This window comes from Dipodomys merriami, unplaced genomic scaffold, assembly GCF_024711535.1.
Source record: "Dipodomys merriami isolate MVZ:Mamm:240054 unplaced genomic scaffold, mDipMer1.0.p SCAF_20, whole genome shotgun sequence".
In the NCBI taxonomy this organism is placed as follows: domain Eukaryota; kingdom Metazoa; phylum Chordata; class Mammalia; order Rodentia; family Heteromyidae; genus Dipodomys; species Dipodomys merriami.
Genome location: NW_027203382.1, coordinates 20,435,334 through 20,452,115, shown reverse-complemented (window position 1 = coordinate 20,452,115; position 16,782 = coordinate 20,435,334). Strand labels below are relative to the sequence as shown.

The 16,782-nt window shown below is 33.6% G+C and overlaps 1 protein-coding gene across 6 annotated transcripts in view; it reads right to left on the bottom strand.

Annotated features, from left to right (window-relative positions):
- Ssbp2 (single stranded DNA binding protein 2) overlaps window positions 1-16,782 on the bottom strand; it is a 241,525-nt gene that overhangs the window by 152,678 nt on the left and 72,065 nt on the right. For all 6 annotated transcript variants that reach the window (XM_070031156.1, XM_070031150.1, XM_070031151.1 and 3 more), the window contains exon 3: window positions 1,316-1,377. In XM_070031156.1, the coding sequence (XP_069887257.1) occupies window positions 1,316-1,377 (62 nt within the window). The remainder of the gene's footprint in view (window positions 1-1,315; window positions 1,378-16,782) is intronic.

Below are 16,782 nucleotides of genomic sequence, written 5' to 3'. Positions count from 1 at the left end.
TTACAAAAAGAAATTTATGCAAAGACTCATGAGAAAAAAATTTAAATATGTACCACCCACAACATGATAAAAACACAAAGAAATACAAAGGTATGAAAGGTACTTTTTCAAGGTAGCTCAGTGGTAGAGTGCTTCCTTGCATGCATGAGGCCCTAGGTTTCCTCAGCACCACATAAGCAGAAAAAGCCAGAAATGGTGCTGTGGCTCAAGTGGTAGAGCACTCGCCTTGAACTGAAGAGCTGAGGGACAGTGCCCAGGCCCAGAATTCAGGCCCCATGACCGAAAAAATAATAAAATTTAAAAAATTTTTTAAAACCTGCTAAAAATGTGTTTCAATTACTCAATTACCTTCCAACCACTGTATCAGAGAACTCTTTATCAAAAATATGCTTTTCCATTTTGAAAAAGTAGAGATAAACTCATTTTTGTATTTTATTTGTAACTTACTCTTCTCTTGTTCTCAGATCTTTTTGTTTGTTTGATAAGTAACTGTTATTTGGGGTAAAACTGGCCTATTATACCAGATGTCAAATCAAATCATTATTTCCCAATCTCAGTCTCATCAAAGAAACTGGAGAGCTTGCATACCAAAGCTTATGAATAGATCTATATAGTAGCCTAGCATTATGAGGAGAAGGAAATAAAATTAATAGTAATAATAATAATAGAGACCTTGCTTTCTTTCCTACATATTATATTCAGTCACTTCTGAGTATAATTTATGTAAGAATACAGCAAAAAGTTAGCTGTCTCAAAGCCAACAAGAGAGCCCTCATCAGAAATCAGCCATTCTGGTGAAACAAATAACAAAAGGTGAACCAAAAGCAACAGTAATACTCGCAAGAGAATATGTTGGAAATGAACTTTACAACCTGGGGGCGGGGGGGGGAGGGGAGGCAGGGCAGGGGAACAAGAAATGTACTCATTACCTTTGTAACTTAGCCCCTCTGTACATACCTTGACAATAAAATTAAATTTAAAAAAAATCAGCCATTCTGGCATTTGGTCTTGAACTTGTCACCTATAGGACTGTGAGAAGATAAGTTTCCATTAAGCTTAAACTAATCATTCTATGGTATTTTCTTAAACCAGCCTTAACAAACTAATGCAAAAAACATACTTTAGTTGGAGATTCTATACACTATCTTAAATTTCATCTTGACTCAATGGAAATATCTTTAAGTTAATATAACCTGAGTTTTTGTTTCTCAAAGCTATCTTGCAGGTAACAATTTTGAAAAATGAAAAGAGAAACAAGTATACTACAAGCCTACCATAATACACTGTCAATGTAAATAAAACATGGAATACTTACCACCACCAAGAATGTAAGAATCCCGGTGGTTCCCCCAATGTGATGTTTTTTTCCCATCTTATCTAAAATGAATAAAAAAGGTATTAAATACTTTCCCAATAATACTCTCTCCCCTTCTCTCCCCTTCTCTCTCTCTCTCTCTCTCTCTCTCTCTCTCTCTCTCTCTCTCTCTCTCTCTCTCTCTGTTTCTCTCTCTCACACACACACACACAAATTAGAAAGCAATGCTTTATTTAAAATACCATAATAATTTTAAGTTCATAATTTTCATATTATCCTTTACTCCAATTCTCCAAGTACTCATTTCACATAGCAATTTGTAGGCAGCATTAGTATATAAGAGAAGATGGAACCATTATTTTTCTGTGAATTGCTTCTTACAGTGCCAGTTATTAAGATTCTGTACTAGCTCTGATTCTATGCTCTTTGAGATGCTGACACTGAGAATCTATTTGTACACTACCCTCAGTCCTTCATTAAATTAATCCCCATTAGGTCCCATAAACCAACAACCTCTTGAAAGAGACTGGAAATAAGAACAGGGGACAAGGAGTAGGCATCCCTACTGTGGATGCAACTACAGCAGCAGTTAATTCCAGCGATGATTTAAGCTATTTTCACTTTAGCTGTTTCCAACACAACCAGAACCAGAACCAGTCCCTGCGTCCTCTTTTAGAAGCACCAACAAAACCTCTCCTTAGAGGTCTCATGCTCCGTTCCACAAGGCTACTCTGACCTCTTGAGGTACCAACAACCAGACAGCTCTTTCTCTCCCTAGAAATCTAAGGCTCAGCTACTTGACCTTTCACTTTTAATTTTTTTAAATAACCATACCTCTTTATTTTGGTGGCCAGCCCTGGTAACTGTTTATGGCTGTTTATGGTTTTAAACAGCTTTATAATTTCTATGTTACCTTTTTGGTTTTTAAACATTTGTTCATTTATGCCCCTATGTTACATTTTCTCCATTGAAATACTTAACATGTGTTTAAAAAGAATGTATCGACTGTGATTACATGACTCCACAGGCTCTCATGCAGTAAGAATATTTAAGATGTATTCCTTTCAAGCAGAATGAGATGTGTACATAAACGTTGCTATATGAACTGGGAAATGTAAGTTTTCAGTGCCTTGTTTCCCTCATCTGCAAAATGGGCTAGTAATAGTTATCTTTTTCAAATGGTTGTCATGAGGAGTTAAACTGGTAAATGTGACAACCAGTAGGAAGACTGATTGACATATAGCAAATGCCTGGTAAATGACAATTGCTATGAATATTTTTTCCATTATCCAGAAAAACATACATATAAGAACTTATTCTAACACCACTGACATAACATTCCAGTGATATTCAATATTAAAATATTCAAATATTTATGTATATAGCAAACAAAATTTAACTTACTAACAAGAATAGTATAAAATACCTCGGTAGATTCATTCACACAATTAGGAAAAAAAGAGAAACCAAGATTAGAACTAAGGAAGAACTGCCTATGCTTCTAGTAGAAATTAGAAGAGTAAACAATAATCATTTAAACAGAATTAAGCTTTCATTTATTTAAAATTATTTAGAAATTTGTGATCACAAATAACATTGTAAGATCTGAAATCACAAAACTATTACAGGAAGGAGTGGAAGAAACAGTAGGACTCCTTGGCACAGGGAAAACCTTTCCAAGTAAAGATCCAAAAGCACAGCAAATCAAAGAAAGACTTATTGAATGGGACTACATCAAACTAAAAAGTTTCTACACAGCAAAGGACATAGCCAACAAACTAAAAAGACAGCCTACAGAATGGGAGAAGAGTTTTGTTCACCATACATCAAGCAGTGGCCTAATATCTAGAATATTAAACAGAGAACTTAAAAAGTAAAAATGACGCATGAAGGAATGCTTAACACATCTCTGACCATAAAGGAAATGCAAATCAAAACAGCACTGAGATTCCATCTCACCCCAGTCAGAATGGCCACTAATCAATGATAGCAGATGTTGGGCAAGATGCAAACAAAAGTGAATCTTAATACAGTGTTGATGGGAATCTAAACTTGTTCAAAACTTGCTGGAGAGCAGTATGGGGGTTCCTCAAAAAACTAAATATAGAACTACCCTATGATCCAGCAATTCCACTTCAGGACCTTTATCCAAAAGATTACAAACCAGTAAAGCCACCAGTACAACCATGTTTATTGCAGCATTATTCACCATAACCAAGGTATGGAATCAGCTCAGATGCCCCTCAATGAACGAATGGATCAAAAAAATATAGTATATATACACAATGAAATTTTAATCATGAATTAGAAAGAATAAAATTCCACTATTTGTAAAGAAGTGGAAAGACTTGAAAAAAATACATTAACTGAAGTAAGTTAGGCACAGGGACACAAAGGATGCATGTTTTTCTTTTTATATGGGGGTAGATTTAGCTTATAAACTTTTTTTTTTTTTGGTCGGTTGAGGGCCTGAGCTCTGGGCCTGGGCGCTGTCCCTCAGCTCTTCAACTGTAGACTAGAACTCTACCACTTGAGCCTCAGCCCCACTTCCGGCCTTTTCTGCTTATGTGGTGCTGAGGAATGGAACCCAGGGCCTCATGCATGCAAGGCAAGCACTCTACCACTGAGCCACCTTCCCAGCCCGTAGCTTATAAACTTATAAGTGAATGTTTGGTGGTATGTAAGCATAAACAAACGTAATAACTGAAATATGGTAGATTCAAGGAAGAACTCAAACAACTAATTCCTTAGAAAGACAAAGTCAAAGTTCAACAAAATAAATATCAGGAATCCAGAACTAGAACAGTATGTGGTTGGGGTCAAGGGGAAAAGGAGTAGACTAATGAAGAGGAGAAGAGAGGGAGAAGGTAGTCAAGATTTCAATGTATATCCTACAAAATTAAGAAGAGTGAGGAAAGAGGTGGATACAGGAGGGATGAGTGAGACTGATAAAAGGAATGACATTGATCAGGATGCATTTAGACACTGGAAATCCAAAGTTGACGTTAAATATAATAAATTTAGATATTGGAAATCTGAGTAGTTAGTTATCTAGTACTTAGAAGCACAGTGTCCTGAGTTCAAAGCCCTGTACTACTGGAGGCAGAAACTAAATATGAGGAGAAAAACCATAACACATTTTAGAACTGTAGCTAGATCCTAATTTGAATACTCCAAAGTAGTAACATAAATAACTTGTCCCACAAAGGGTAACAAACATCTAAATCACCTTTACTCTAATGAATTCAGTTGATCAATAATACATCATCTTGATTCACAAAAAATGAGGAAAAGTATTTAATGATACTTATGAGAAATAAAACTCTGATGCCCTGCTACAGTTATAATTTAGTTAAAAACCTTTGTCTCATTAGTCTCCCAATGTTTGCTTTACTATCTTTCTACTGTCTGATGTCTTCTTGAAAATTTGGATCTCAGACATGAACCCCAGATACATTAATATTCAGATTATTATCACAGGGAAATTATTATCACAGGGAAATTATCACAGCAAATTTTTCAAAGTAATGTTCTTATATTTCATCTCAGCTTATCTTGGCTTACCTAATATGTCCATGAAATAAAGCCAATATTTCTAAATAAGTACTATTCTTAATTAAAAGAAGAATATGAGAATACTTGTAGAGGAGTTAAAGCAGCATAACTAGGCTATAATGCCAGGGTGTGTTACAGGCAGGATCAGACTTAGAGTCTAATGAGCCCCAGTGCACCACATCAGTCACTAAGCCGTCTCTTTCAATGCATTTCTACAACCAATCATCAGCTATTTCAGGAGATGAAATACCCTAAGAAACTATCTGTATAGCTTATATTTGGTATGGTCTTTTATCAGAGGAAGCCTGAAGGTAGTCCCTGTGTATTTTTTAAAGTATTATATCTTATTATTCCTTAGAGGAACTAAGAGTATTTCACAGACATCAATGCTTTCAGCCTCATCACATTTTTTAACTACATAGTGAGTAGAGTGCATCTTTATCATTTCAAAGTACAAGTCTGTGCCAGAAGTAGCTAGAACTTTGGTCTATCATATTAAACTCAGAAGCTATCCTTTTATAGTTTCTGAATGAACAACACTTAGCTCCAAAGAAAAGCTGGTTCTCCACATACACACGTTTCCATTGTGAATGGTATCACTAGCTTGGAATAAACCACTATTCCAAATCTTGCTCATTTACCAAAAAGCATAAATCAGTGCTTAACACAAGGCAAAAGAGAACTCTGACATATGATAAAACTAAGTCATATTCATTGAGACAGTATTAGAAAAATAGGAATTAGAAACAACCTGAGAAACATTTATCAATAGTACATATACCCCTCTGTATGGTATTTTCACAATTAAAAAAAAAGAAATAAGCATCAGGGAAGATATGGAAGAAACAGAAAAAATAAGTTTTGATACCTTTATGCTACAAAGCATTAAAAAGTATGAGACAAGGAAAGGACCATTTTTACTGATTTTTCAAGTTGCAAGGTTATAGAACAATATGTACAGTATAAAATACTGTTTGCAAAAAAATTCTACAAATGTCTGTGTACATTTGGTTGTATTTATATTAAAGAAATCACACCAAATTTACAACTATTTTCTGGGAAAGGGTAATGGACAAGTTTCATTTAAAAATTATAACAATTATGTATTTTTTAAACTAACATGAATTACTAATTGAGAAATGGCTAGAAAATACTCCTAAATGTAGGCTGTTACTTTTGAAACAAATGTTTTGTTTCTAAATAATGGTATAAGTACTTTCTGTTATACAAAGTTTTATGTACTTCAAGCTTGTTTAGGTTTTGAATGGAATCTATGTCAACAAGTTTGCTCCCTTTATTCTGTTTTCCTTTAACCAATATCCCAGTCCCCATGTTTTTTCCCAGCCCAAAGGTTTATTCTTGTTTAAATATCCACCACTCGTCTTTCCATCACTTGACTAGATACATACTCTTTGCCTATTACTTTCATGTAAATCTCAAGGCCTAGTCTTGTGCCATATTCTGCATGAGGGCCTTGTCTATGATTGTGCTGTATCTATCACGTGATCCAACCCATTCATCATTTCTCCATAAACTCACAACTAAACATTCAATCATGAACCAAAATAAATCAGAGATAAAGCATGCTAATGTATGGCATTATTATAAATGATGTACAATCCAGTAAAGTATTTCTTTTAGGAATGTATCCTATAAATATTGGCAGATGAGAGAAGCTTAAGGTACACATCCACAAAGACACACACACACAAATACAAACATACACACACACACACACACACACACGTGACCATTTTATTAACACATTCTTTACTTTTACAAGACAGAAAGCAATCTAGGTGTTTACCAGTAGGGGGCTTGGTAAAATATGGCACATTTAATAGAATGAAATACTCTACAATCATAAAAAGAAAATCATGACATTTCATAAATCAGTATAATTTCCAAACCAATAAAAGAGAAATGAACAACAAAGCACAAAACAATGGGTATAATCATTTGTATACACAAAGAAAAATAATAACACGATGAGTACTTAACTTTTCAACCTTATTCGCTTCTGGCAAGGTATACTGGTACTAAAAATTTACCTATTATCTCTCAATGCTACCATACACATTCCTATAATCCTTTCTCCATTTGGGGTTGGTATTTTGGAAATTACATTTCCTATACTTCGTCAGTTGAGTCTGGTTAAGTTCTGACAGTAGGAAATTATAGCCAGAGATGAAAAATCTGGAGGAAGAAAAGCCCCCTGCCTTTGCCTCCAAAAGTGAAGAAACTGTTCAATACTCAATATACTCAAATAAGTAGGTCTCCCAATTTTAAGCTCCTTGTGTAACAGTAAACTGTGAGCTAAAAACCTAGAGGGAGGATTTAAGTAAAACTAAACTGGCTAAGAAATTTATTTATTGATAACCTTAAACTTTCCACATGCTATAGATAAAATTAAGACTTGAGAAAGCTAAGTGGGGCGCAGAACTCTAAAATAGTACATTTGAACTTTTTATTGTTCATAATTAAGAAATAATGTCACACAGACACAAGGTAACAGATCTAATGATGTAATTGTTTTAAATGTAAATGTAAATTGTTTAAATTTCCAAGGACTCCTTTAATGAAGAAGATAAAGTATAAATTTCCTACCATATTATGTAAAGGTCTTTTTATAGTCACTTGCAGGATATACTACCCGCTTAGAGAGAGAAAGACTTAAGAAAGCCTTCTTAAAAATATAGAGCTCCAAGTCCTTCAGGTAGAAAGGGGAGGAATGTTGAGGCAGACTATAGCAATGAGTGACATCTAGATTATAGATGCCTAAAGGTATATACCAGCAAAGACCAGCTATGTTTCATGGAAACTTAAAATGTGAAGAAGGAAATAGAAAGCTATTACAATTATTAATAAGTCTACAGTGTTCTCGGAAATGGCCTCTCACAAACACAAACCTTCATGCTTCTACCTCTAAATTCAGATAATTTAAGAAAATATATTTTTATTATGTTTAAGTAACTATCAAAATGATATGTCTTTGTACTTTTATTTTGAAGAACATGTAAAAATCTTACAAGGATAAAAATCCCTTTACCTCATTAACATACTATTCCAGGAAACAACTAGCCAAAAAAGTACATTCTTTTAAAACTTGTACTATATATTACACTAATCAGTATGTATCAACACAAATACATTCTTCTGTTTTATGATCATGGGTTCCCATACAAATGGTATCCTTGTACTTCTTTCACTATGCCTTGCTTTAAAGTATGTTTATGTAAAACCAAGTTGCTTTAATTTATTCATCTACATTATGGAAAGTCTATACAATTAACTTAAACACTCTGAATTGTTTAGGTAATAAGAATATATTTTTACAGTACCATTCAAAATTTTGAATCTAAATAGTGAAGAACGGTTCTGAGAAACACACTCATCTTCAAAACTCAGAGATATTCTGAGTTGTTTGTGAAATATAGTTAAACCTACCTTATATGTCAATTTATTACACATGATTTGGACCAAGCATGGACAAATAAATAAATAAAAGGAATTTCAAAAAGAAATTTTTTTCTCAATTCAAAGGATGCTACAGCTACAGCACAGCCCTTATCCCTAACCAAAGGACACAGGCAGCCTCATCTCAGTGTATGGGATCCAGTTCCTTATCCTAATCAAAAGGAAGCTCTGTTTAGAGCTTCCTCATTTAGTGACCAGACCAATTTACCGTTCACTCTCCAGATGAAACATGAAAGAGAAGGATCAAGTGAAAATGGAAAAGCTCACCATAAACCAGCTAGAACAGCCAATATTTGTCCAATGATGAGCAAGATATGGGCTACAAAAGTGAAAGAGTGCTTTCTGACCCATGCTTCTGACATGCTCTGAGAGCTCCACTCTAGGCTCCCTAACACACTTGTAACAAGGCAGAATAATCCAACTCCAGGTATCTGCTGCTATTTCACAGGGGTTTCCTGGCCTCAAACTATCCCATGAGAATATAGATGGAAGGAGAGCATCTATTTTGCTAACAGAGCCCAGGAGACTCGTCCCAATAAGGAAGAAAAACTGACTCACAAATAAGTTCATTCTCTTATCTGTATATATTGTTTTCTCTTTATTTTTCCCTTTCATTTCTCCTATTTCTCACTAATCACAGAGTATTCAACTGGTTGTTTGTTATACTTCTTTCTTTTGATATTCTTAGTTTTTCTGTTTCGTCTCAATCTCTAATGATTCTTTCCTTAACCACTATATATATATATATATATATATATATATATATATATGCAACACTCACATTCCACTCCTCCTCTTCCCATCAATATGCCTTTCTTACTGCTTTCCTTACAATGCTTCATTTCATTACCTAACTTTTAACTCCTAAAAATTTTATTTTTCTAACCCCTTCTATACTATATAAGAATGTCAGCCTCCTTTATACACAACTTGATTAGTCCCACAGATAATGATGTCAAAGATATTTTATATAAATACCTAATTAGGAATTAAACTAAAGAATTGGTGATTGCTAAGTTACACTCACAGGCTAATGGTAAGAAATGAAGTATTTACTTGGCTAGTACCCAGTCCTAACATAATATAGGAAATGATTCAACAGTAAGATGTTGGGACAACTAAAAGCCCAAGCCACAAATTAACTCAAATATGCAAATCTCAATGTAGGAACAACAGAAAATACCACAAAAAGTTAACAGTCACACTGCAAAATATCTGGATTATAGTAAGGGAGTTGAAAGTACAAATACTGAACTTAAAATGTTAATAAGAATTATCAATGATATGAAAGAGAACACAAATAAAGACATAAAAAATACAAGCAAGCAATTAAGTAAATCCAAAGACAGCAGAAATAAAAATTAAATGAAATCAAAATCAATGTAAATAAACACCTAAATGAACTCAAAGGATACAGATAAACAGCTAAACAAGTTCATGGAATATACAGATAAACAGCTAATAGAAATGAGGAAGTGAATGCAAGACATGAAAAGGGAACCCAATAGATTGAAATATTTGGAAAAATATCAAACAGAAAATGTGAAAATTATGAATACAGCTAAAAGCCTCCCTAGAAGAGTAGATAAAAAAATAAGAATGTTAGGGATTCAAGATAAAGTAGATATAGTAGTGAAATCAGAAGAAGACAAAGAAAAAAGAGAAATTTGTAAACGTTTCAAAAGTAAAAAACAAAATGTACAAATCATAGGCATAGAAAAAGATGATGTAATAGCTAAAGGTATAGGAAACATGTTCAATAAAACATTAGCAGAAAACTTTCCAAACTTCAAAAAAGAGAAGCCCAACAGATCAGATCAGAAAACAACCTCCTCATAATGTTAGTTAAAACACTAAGCAAAAAAAAAAAAAGTAAAAAATACTGAAAAACTTCAACAGAGAAATACCCATTCACTTATAATGGGTAAGCCCACCAAAATAGAAGACCAGACCTCTCAGAAACCTTAAAAGCAAGCAGGTCTTGGAATGACATATTTCAAGTGTTGAAAGTAAACAACTGTCAACTTTAGAATACAGTACCAAAAAAAGCAATCTTTCATAACCCAAAACAAATGAAAACTTGCCATGACACAAACTAAGGCAGTATGGCACCCAACTAACAATAAAGAAAAGAACTGCCAAAGAGGAGAGGAAGAGCAACAAAAACATAAAGATAGAGTTGAAAATAAAAAGAAATAAAATGACAACATGACTCAAAAAGCAAGACCGGGATCTGTTAACAAGAAAAACATGTTGCTGCCAAAAACAAACACTGACTTAAAAGTGAAAGGTTGGAAAAAAGATCTTCCAAGCAAATGAACTCCCAAAACAGGCAAGAGTCAACATTCAAATCTGATTAGGTAGACTTCAAATCAAAGTTGGTCAGACTGAACCAAAAGAAAGTCATTTCATATTAATAAAAGAAACACTCCATCAAGTGGATATGTTGTCAATATTTATGCACCTAATGGTACACACTTTATTAAACAAACGATTCTGGACTTACACAGACAAACCTTAACACAATCCTAACAGGAGATACCAATGACCCATTCTCATCAATAGATAGGTCATCAAATACACTCAGAATTAAATGACACTATAAACCAAGTAGATCTGACAAATATAAACAAAGCATTTCACCCAGTAGTTGCACAATACACACTCTTCTCAGGCCCATGGATCTTTCCCAAAACAGATCATCTTCCAGGACACAAGGCAAGGCTTAGCAAATATTAAAAAACACTGTCCTGTATCAGACTATAATAGAGTAAAATTGAAGTTCAACAACAAAAGAAATTTCAGAAAATATTCAAATAGATGCTGAACATTGTCAAATGAGTGGACCTTTGAAGAAAAAAAGGGAAGATAAAAAAGTTCCTAAAATCTAGTGAAAAATCAAATACAGCCTACCAGAACCTTTATAATACAGTACAGGCAGGACAAAGAAGAAAGTTTATAACTATGAATACCTAGACTAACAAAACAGATCACAAATAAATACCTTAGTAATATCCCTAGAAAAAAAAATTAGCCAAACTGAAACTAGCAGATGAAAAAAATAAAGGTTAGAGTAAAAATCAATTAAGTAGAGACTAAAAAACTATATGAAGATTCAATGGACAAAAATTGTTTCTAGCTGGGAACAGTGGCTCACAGTATAATTCCACCTACTCAGAGGATCACAGTTGGGAGTCAGTCAAAGGAGACAAATCTGAGAGACTTTTATCTCCAATCAACTAGTAAAAGCCAGAAATAGAGGCCTGGCTCAAGTAATTGAGTACCAGATGTGAGCAAAGAAGCTCAGCAACAATTCAAACTCCAATACCAACACACACACACACACACACACACACACACACACACACACACACACACACACACACACACACACACACACACACACACACACACACACACACACACACACACACACACACACACACGTTGGTATTCTAAAAGGTAAAGAATGACAAGCCCATAGCCACTCTGTAGGATGGATATAACCCAAAATTATAGGGCGGAAATGCAGGACTCACAAAAACACATAACATAGAAGATCTGTTTTCCTTTATTTGCAATAATTAGTATAAGTATAGGATAATCTTATCAGATGAGCTGAAAAGGTCAAATGCTATGTACGTATGATCATATAAGCTGATGCTAAGTGAAATCAACCCTAAGATATGGACACAAGAGGTCTGTCTTTGTTGTTGTTATTCTAAATGTACTAGGTGATTTTTTTTTGTTTCCTTTCTGTGTTCTTCCCCCTATGGTATATCCCATTGTACTTGATTTTGGAATCTTGCATCTTTATATATATTTGTCTAATCTGAGGAGGAGAAAGGGAATAATAAAATGGTGAAACAATGGCACAGGATGACCCATTGCAACAATGAGACACACAGGACAGTATATTGGAAATGAACTTTACAACTTGGGGGGAGGCAGGAGGGGGAAGAAAAGGATAGTGGGACAACAAGAAGAGAAGGGGTAACAATGATCGACATGTACTCATTGCCTTACTCATGTAACGGTAACCCCTCTGTATAACATCTTTACAATAAAATTTTAAAAAACAGAAAATAGCTGGGAAATCTATACTCAAAAAAACTGGAAAATCTAATCAAAATAGATATATTGTTAAATGTATCTGACCTACATTATATCAAGAAGATATAATAGATCTATAATCATAAATGGGATTGAAGTAGCAATAGTTTAATAATGAAAAGTTCAAGACCTAGTAGATTTATGGCAAAATTCTACCATAGCTTTATAGCTTTATAAAGTCAAGTAGGCTTTTGTTATACTTTAGGAAATTTTGTTTGGTTGGTTGGTTTGGTTTATTTTCTTTTATTTCTCTTTGTGGTTCTGAGAATAGAACCAGAATTCCAACCAAGCTAGACATGTGATCTACTACTTTAGTCATCTAACAGATCTTTAAAAACAATACCAATACTCCTCAAACTTTTCCATAAAATAGAAGAGAAGGAAGTCTGCTAAAGTCATTCTATAAAGTCAGGATTATACTTATCCCTATGCTGGACAAAGATACCACAGAAAAACAGAATTACTAAACAATTTCTTTGATGAAAATCAGAACAAAATTTCTCAACATTTCTCCTGCTAACAGAATTGAACAGTACATCAATAAGATCACAGACCATGATCAAGTTAGTTTCATTTCTGGTATGCAAAGTTGCTTCAACATACATAAATTGATAAATGTAATATAGCACAAAAAACAGAATCAACACAAAAATCCTAAGATCATTCCAATTAATACAGACGTGACTCAGCATATATAAGTCAATACATGTAACAGCACAAAACAAAATCAAAGAGAAAAAGATTATGATAAGTGAAATGAACCCCAAGATAGGGACACTAGAGGTTTTATCTTTGTTGCTGCTGTTTTTAATGTACTTATAATGTACTATGAGATTTTTTTGTTTCTTTTGTATTTTCTTCCCCTGTGGTATAACTCCTGTTTTCATTGTATTTTATTCCAGTACCCTGCATCTTGTATATACATTTTTCTAATTTGGGGAGGAGAAGAGAAATAACAAAATGATGAAACAAGCATACAGGTTGAGCCATTGAAACAATGAGATGCACAAGACACTATGTTGAGAATGAACTTTACAGCTTCGGGAGTGGGGGAGGGAGAAGTTGGGAGAGGCAAAGGTAGGGGAAAAAAAAGGGGGGGGTGAGAATGCTCAAAAGGAAATATACTCATTACCTTATTCATGTAACTGTAACCCCTCTGTACAGTGTCTTTACAATAAAAAGGAAATCATAGAAAATCATACATTTATATCATTTGATGCAGAAAATGTCTCTGACAAAATTCAACATTCCTTTATGATAAAGGCTCTGAACAAATAAGGAATGGAATCGAAAAAATGCATATCAACACAATAAAGGCTACATACAACAAACCTATGTACAATTATAATAAATGGAGAAAAACCAAAATCATTTCCTCTAAGTTAGGAATGATATAAACTCTCTCCACTTCTTTTCAACATAAAACTGGAATTCAAAGCCAGAGCAATAAGGCAAGAGAAAAAATAAGAGGGATGCAAAGAAGGAAAAAAAATAAAATTATTTCTACTTGCAGATATTATGATCCTATAACTAAAGGACCCTAAAAGTTCCACCCCAAAACTCCTAGATCTTATAAACATCTTCAACAGTGTAGCAGAATACAAAATCAACATAAGAAAAGAATCTTTTCTGTATACCAACAATGAACAGGCTGAGGAAGAAACTGGGAGCACAATTCCATTCACAATAGTTTGGGGGGAATTATTAATAAATTTAATCAAAATAGTGAAAGCTTTCTACAAAAACTATAAAACCTTCAAGAGAAAGATGGAAAAAGATGGAAAGAACATCCATGCTCAGGGATTGGCAGAATCAATATTATGAAATGGCTAGACCGCCAAAAGCAATCTACAGATTCAATGCAATCCCCACAAAATACCAATGTCAATCCTAAAATTCATATGGAAGCTTAAAAGACCCCAAATAGCCAAAACAATCTTGAGCAAAAAAGTAACACTTGAGAGATCACCATATCAGACTTCAAATTATACTACAGAGCCATAATAACAAGAACAGCATGGTAATGGCACAAAAACAGACACAAAGATCAGCAGATTATGAGAAGATTATGAGAAAATGCAAAAATAAATCCATGAAGCTAAAGCCATAATATTTTTGACAAAAGATCTAAAACACATGGAGAAAAGATAACCACTTCAACAAATAATGCTGAATAAACTCTGCATGCAAAGACTGAAACTAATCTCTTACTCTATACTAATATCAACTCAAAGTGGATTAAGGATCTTATGTTAGATCTGAAAGTATTACAGGAAATATTTTTTTAAAAAAACATGGGAGGCATAGGCATAGGCATAGGCAGTAAATTCCTAAATAGAACCGCAATAGCTCAGCAAGTAAAAACAATGATTGACAGATAGAATTAAATCAAAATAAAAACTAGATTACAAAATTGGAAAGACTATCTGCCAACTATACATGTGCAAGGAGCTTAATAACAGGAATATACAGGAAGTTCAAAAAGCAAAACTCCCAAGAATTAGTAACCTTCAATAGACAGATGTGCTAAACACATGCTTCTCAAAACTAGCACAAATGTCCAATAAATATATAAAGAAATGCTTGATAACCCTGGCATAAAGGAAAGATGAATCAAACTAGGCAACTCTAGTAAGATTACCCATCATCAAAAACAATAATAATAACAAAGAACAATAAATAACAACAATAACAACAAACAACCATAAATATTGGCAAGTATGCAGGGGAACACTTACACATTGTTGTTGGAAATATAAACTAATGCAACCTCTGTGTAAACCAGTATAGAAATTTCCTAAAAAACTCAATGCAACTACTTGAGCATTTATCCAAAGGAATGTAAATCAGTACACTCATATTCATTGCAGCACTATTCACAATAGCCAAGCTATGGAAACAGCTCAGATACTCTACAGCTATTTAATACATCAAGCAAATACAACATGTTTGTATTTGTAGCAATGTTTGAGCACATTAGATGGTGAGAAGGAAAAGAGTATTAGATGGTAAGCAATACTGAAATATACCATATCTGCTAATGAAGATGGCAAAACCAAACTCACTGAAAGCTGTGAGGTGTGCAGGATTGGGGAAAGCAAAGAGTAGGTGAGGTCAATCTAATTACTTTATATTATATGTATATGTGAAATACCCTGATGAAGGTTATTGAAATATTTAACATGCACTTTAACACAAATGAATGAGGGAAAACGTCCTGTCTGGGGTGCAGGGACTAGTGAGGAAAGGCAAACTAGGAGGACGAAGGAGGCTGATATCGTCAAAAACATTTATGTACAGGTGTAAAAATAAAAGCAAAAAGTTTGTTTATATTGGTTTGGAAAAAGATGAGGGAGAGTGACACCGAAAGTAAGTCTGATTAAGGGACATTTATACATATATGGATATATCAAAGTAAAACTTCTTAGGCAACAATTGACGTTAATTTAAAAAAGAAAGAAAACTCTATTCTCATTTACACACAGAACAGTTCAGCTGATGGAAAGAAACTGTCTGGTGTTTACTTCAGTTGTGTTTCACTGTGTGAAATGCGAGTGTTAAGAAATGTTGCAAAATTAGTGTTGTAAAAATATGTCCCAGAAAAAATATGATGCTCAAAATACACATAAAAGTTATGGTAATCCTTCCAAGCCAAAAAAAATATCATTTGCCTATTTAATGTGATAAAGTAAAAATAGATTTTTCCAAGGTGAGTGTCTTCTTCATTAATAGAACTTGCATGGCATTATGGACAAAATAAAAGCAACCACAGCATTTGAGATAAAGAATATTAAAATAGGATTTGGTTTTCAGGGTACAGTATTAATGTGTACAATATAACTTTGTGGCAATAATGTAGCCTATTACCATTATATTTTAAATTATATATAATTTAAATATATATTTATATATATAAATATATATAGCTCATACTGTACATAATAAGATATATGTAAACTTGAATAATTTTAAGAGTATTGAGCCAATGCATCTTGACCTTAATTTATTTTTCCTCAGTGATAATCTACTTGGACTCATACAACTGCAGAAACCAAGAGTCCATTGTCATCTGTTTTCAGTTTAACTAATTTCTTTCATAAAATTCAGCCTGACGAATAATCCAGAGACGCTTTGGTTTTTGTACTTCAAATGCAGCCAGAGAAAATAAAATCATAGCAAATACTTGTCAAAATGTGTAAGTCTGTTCTGAAATTCTAATTCCATTTCTACCAAACAGTCTTAGAAATTTGTATATCAGTTTTCTACTAAACTCAGGGTCTATGAATATAGTATCAAGTTATCTAGATACCATATAACTCATT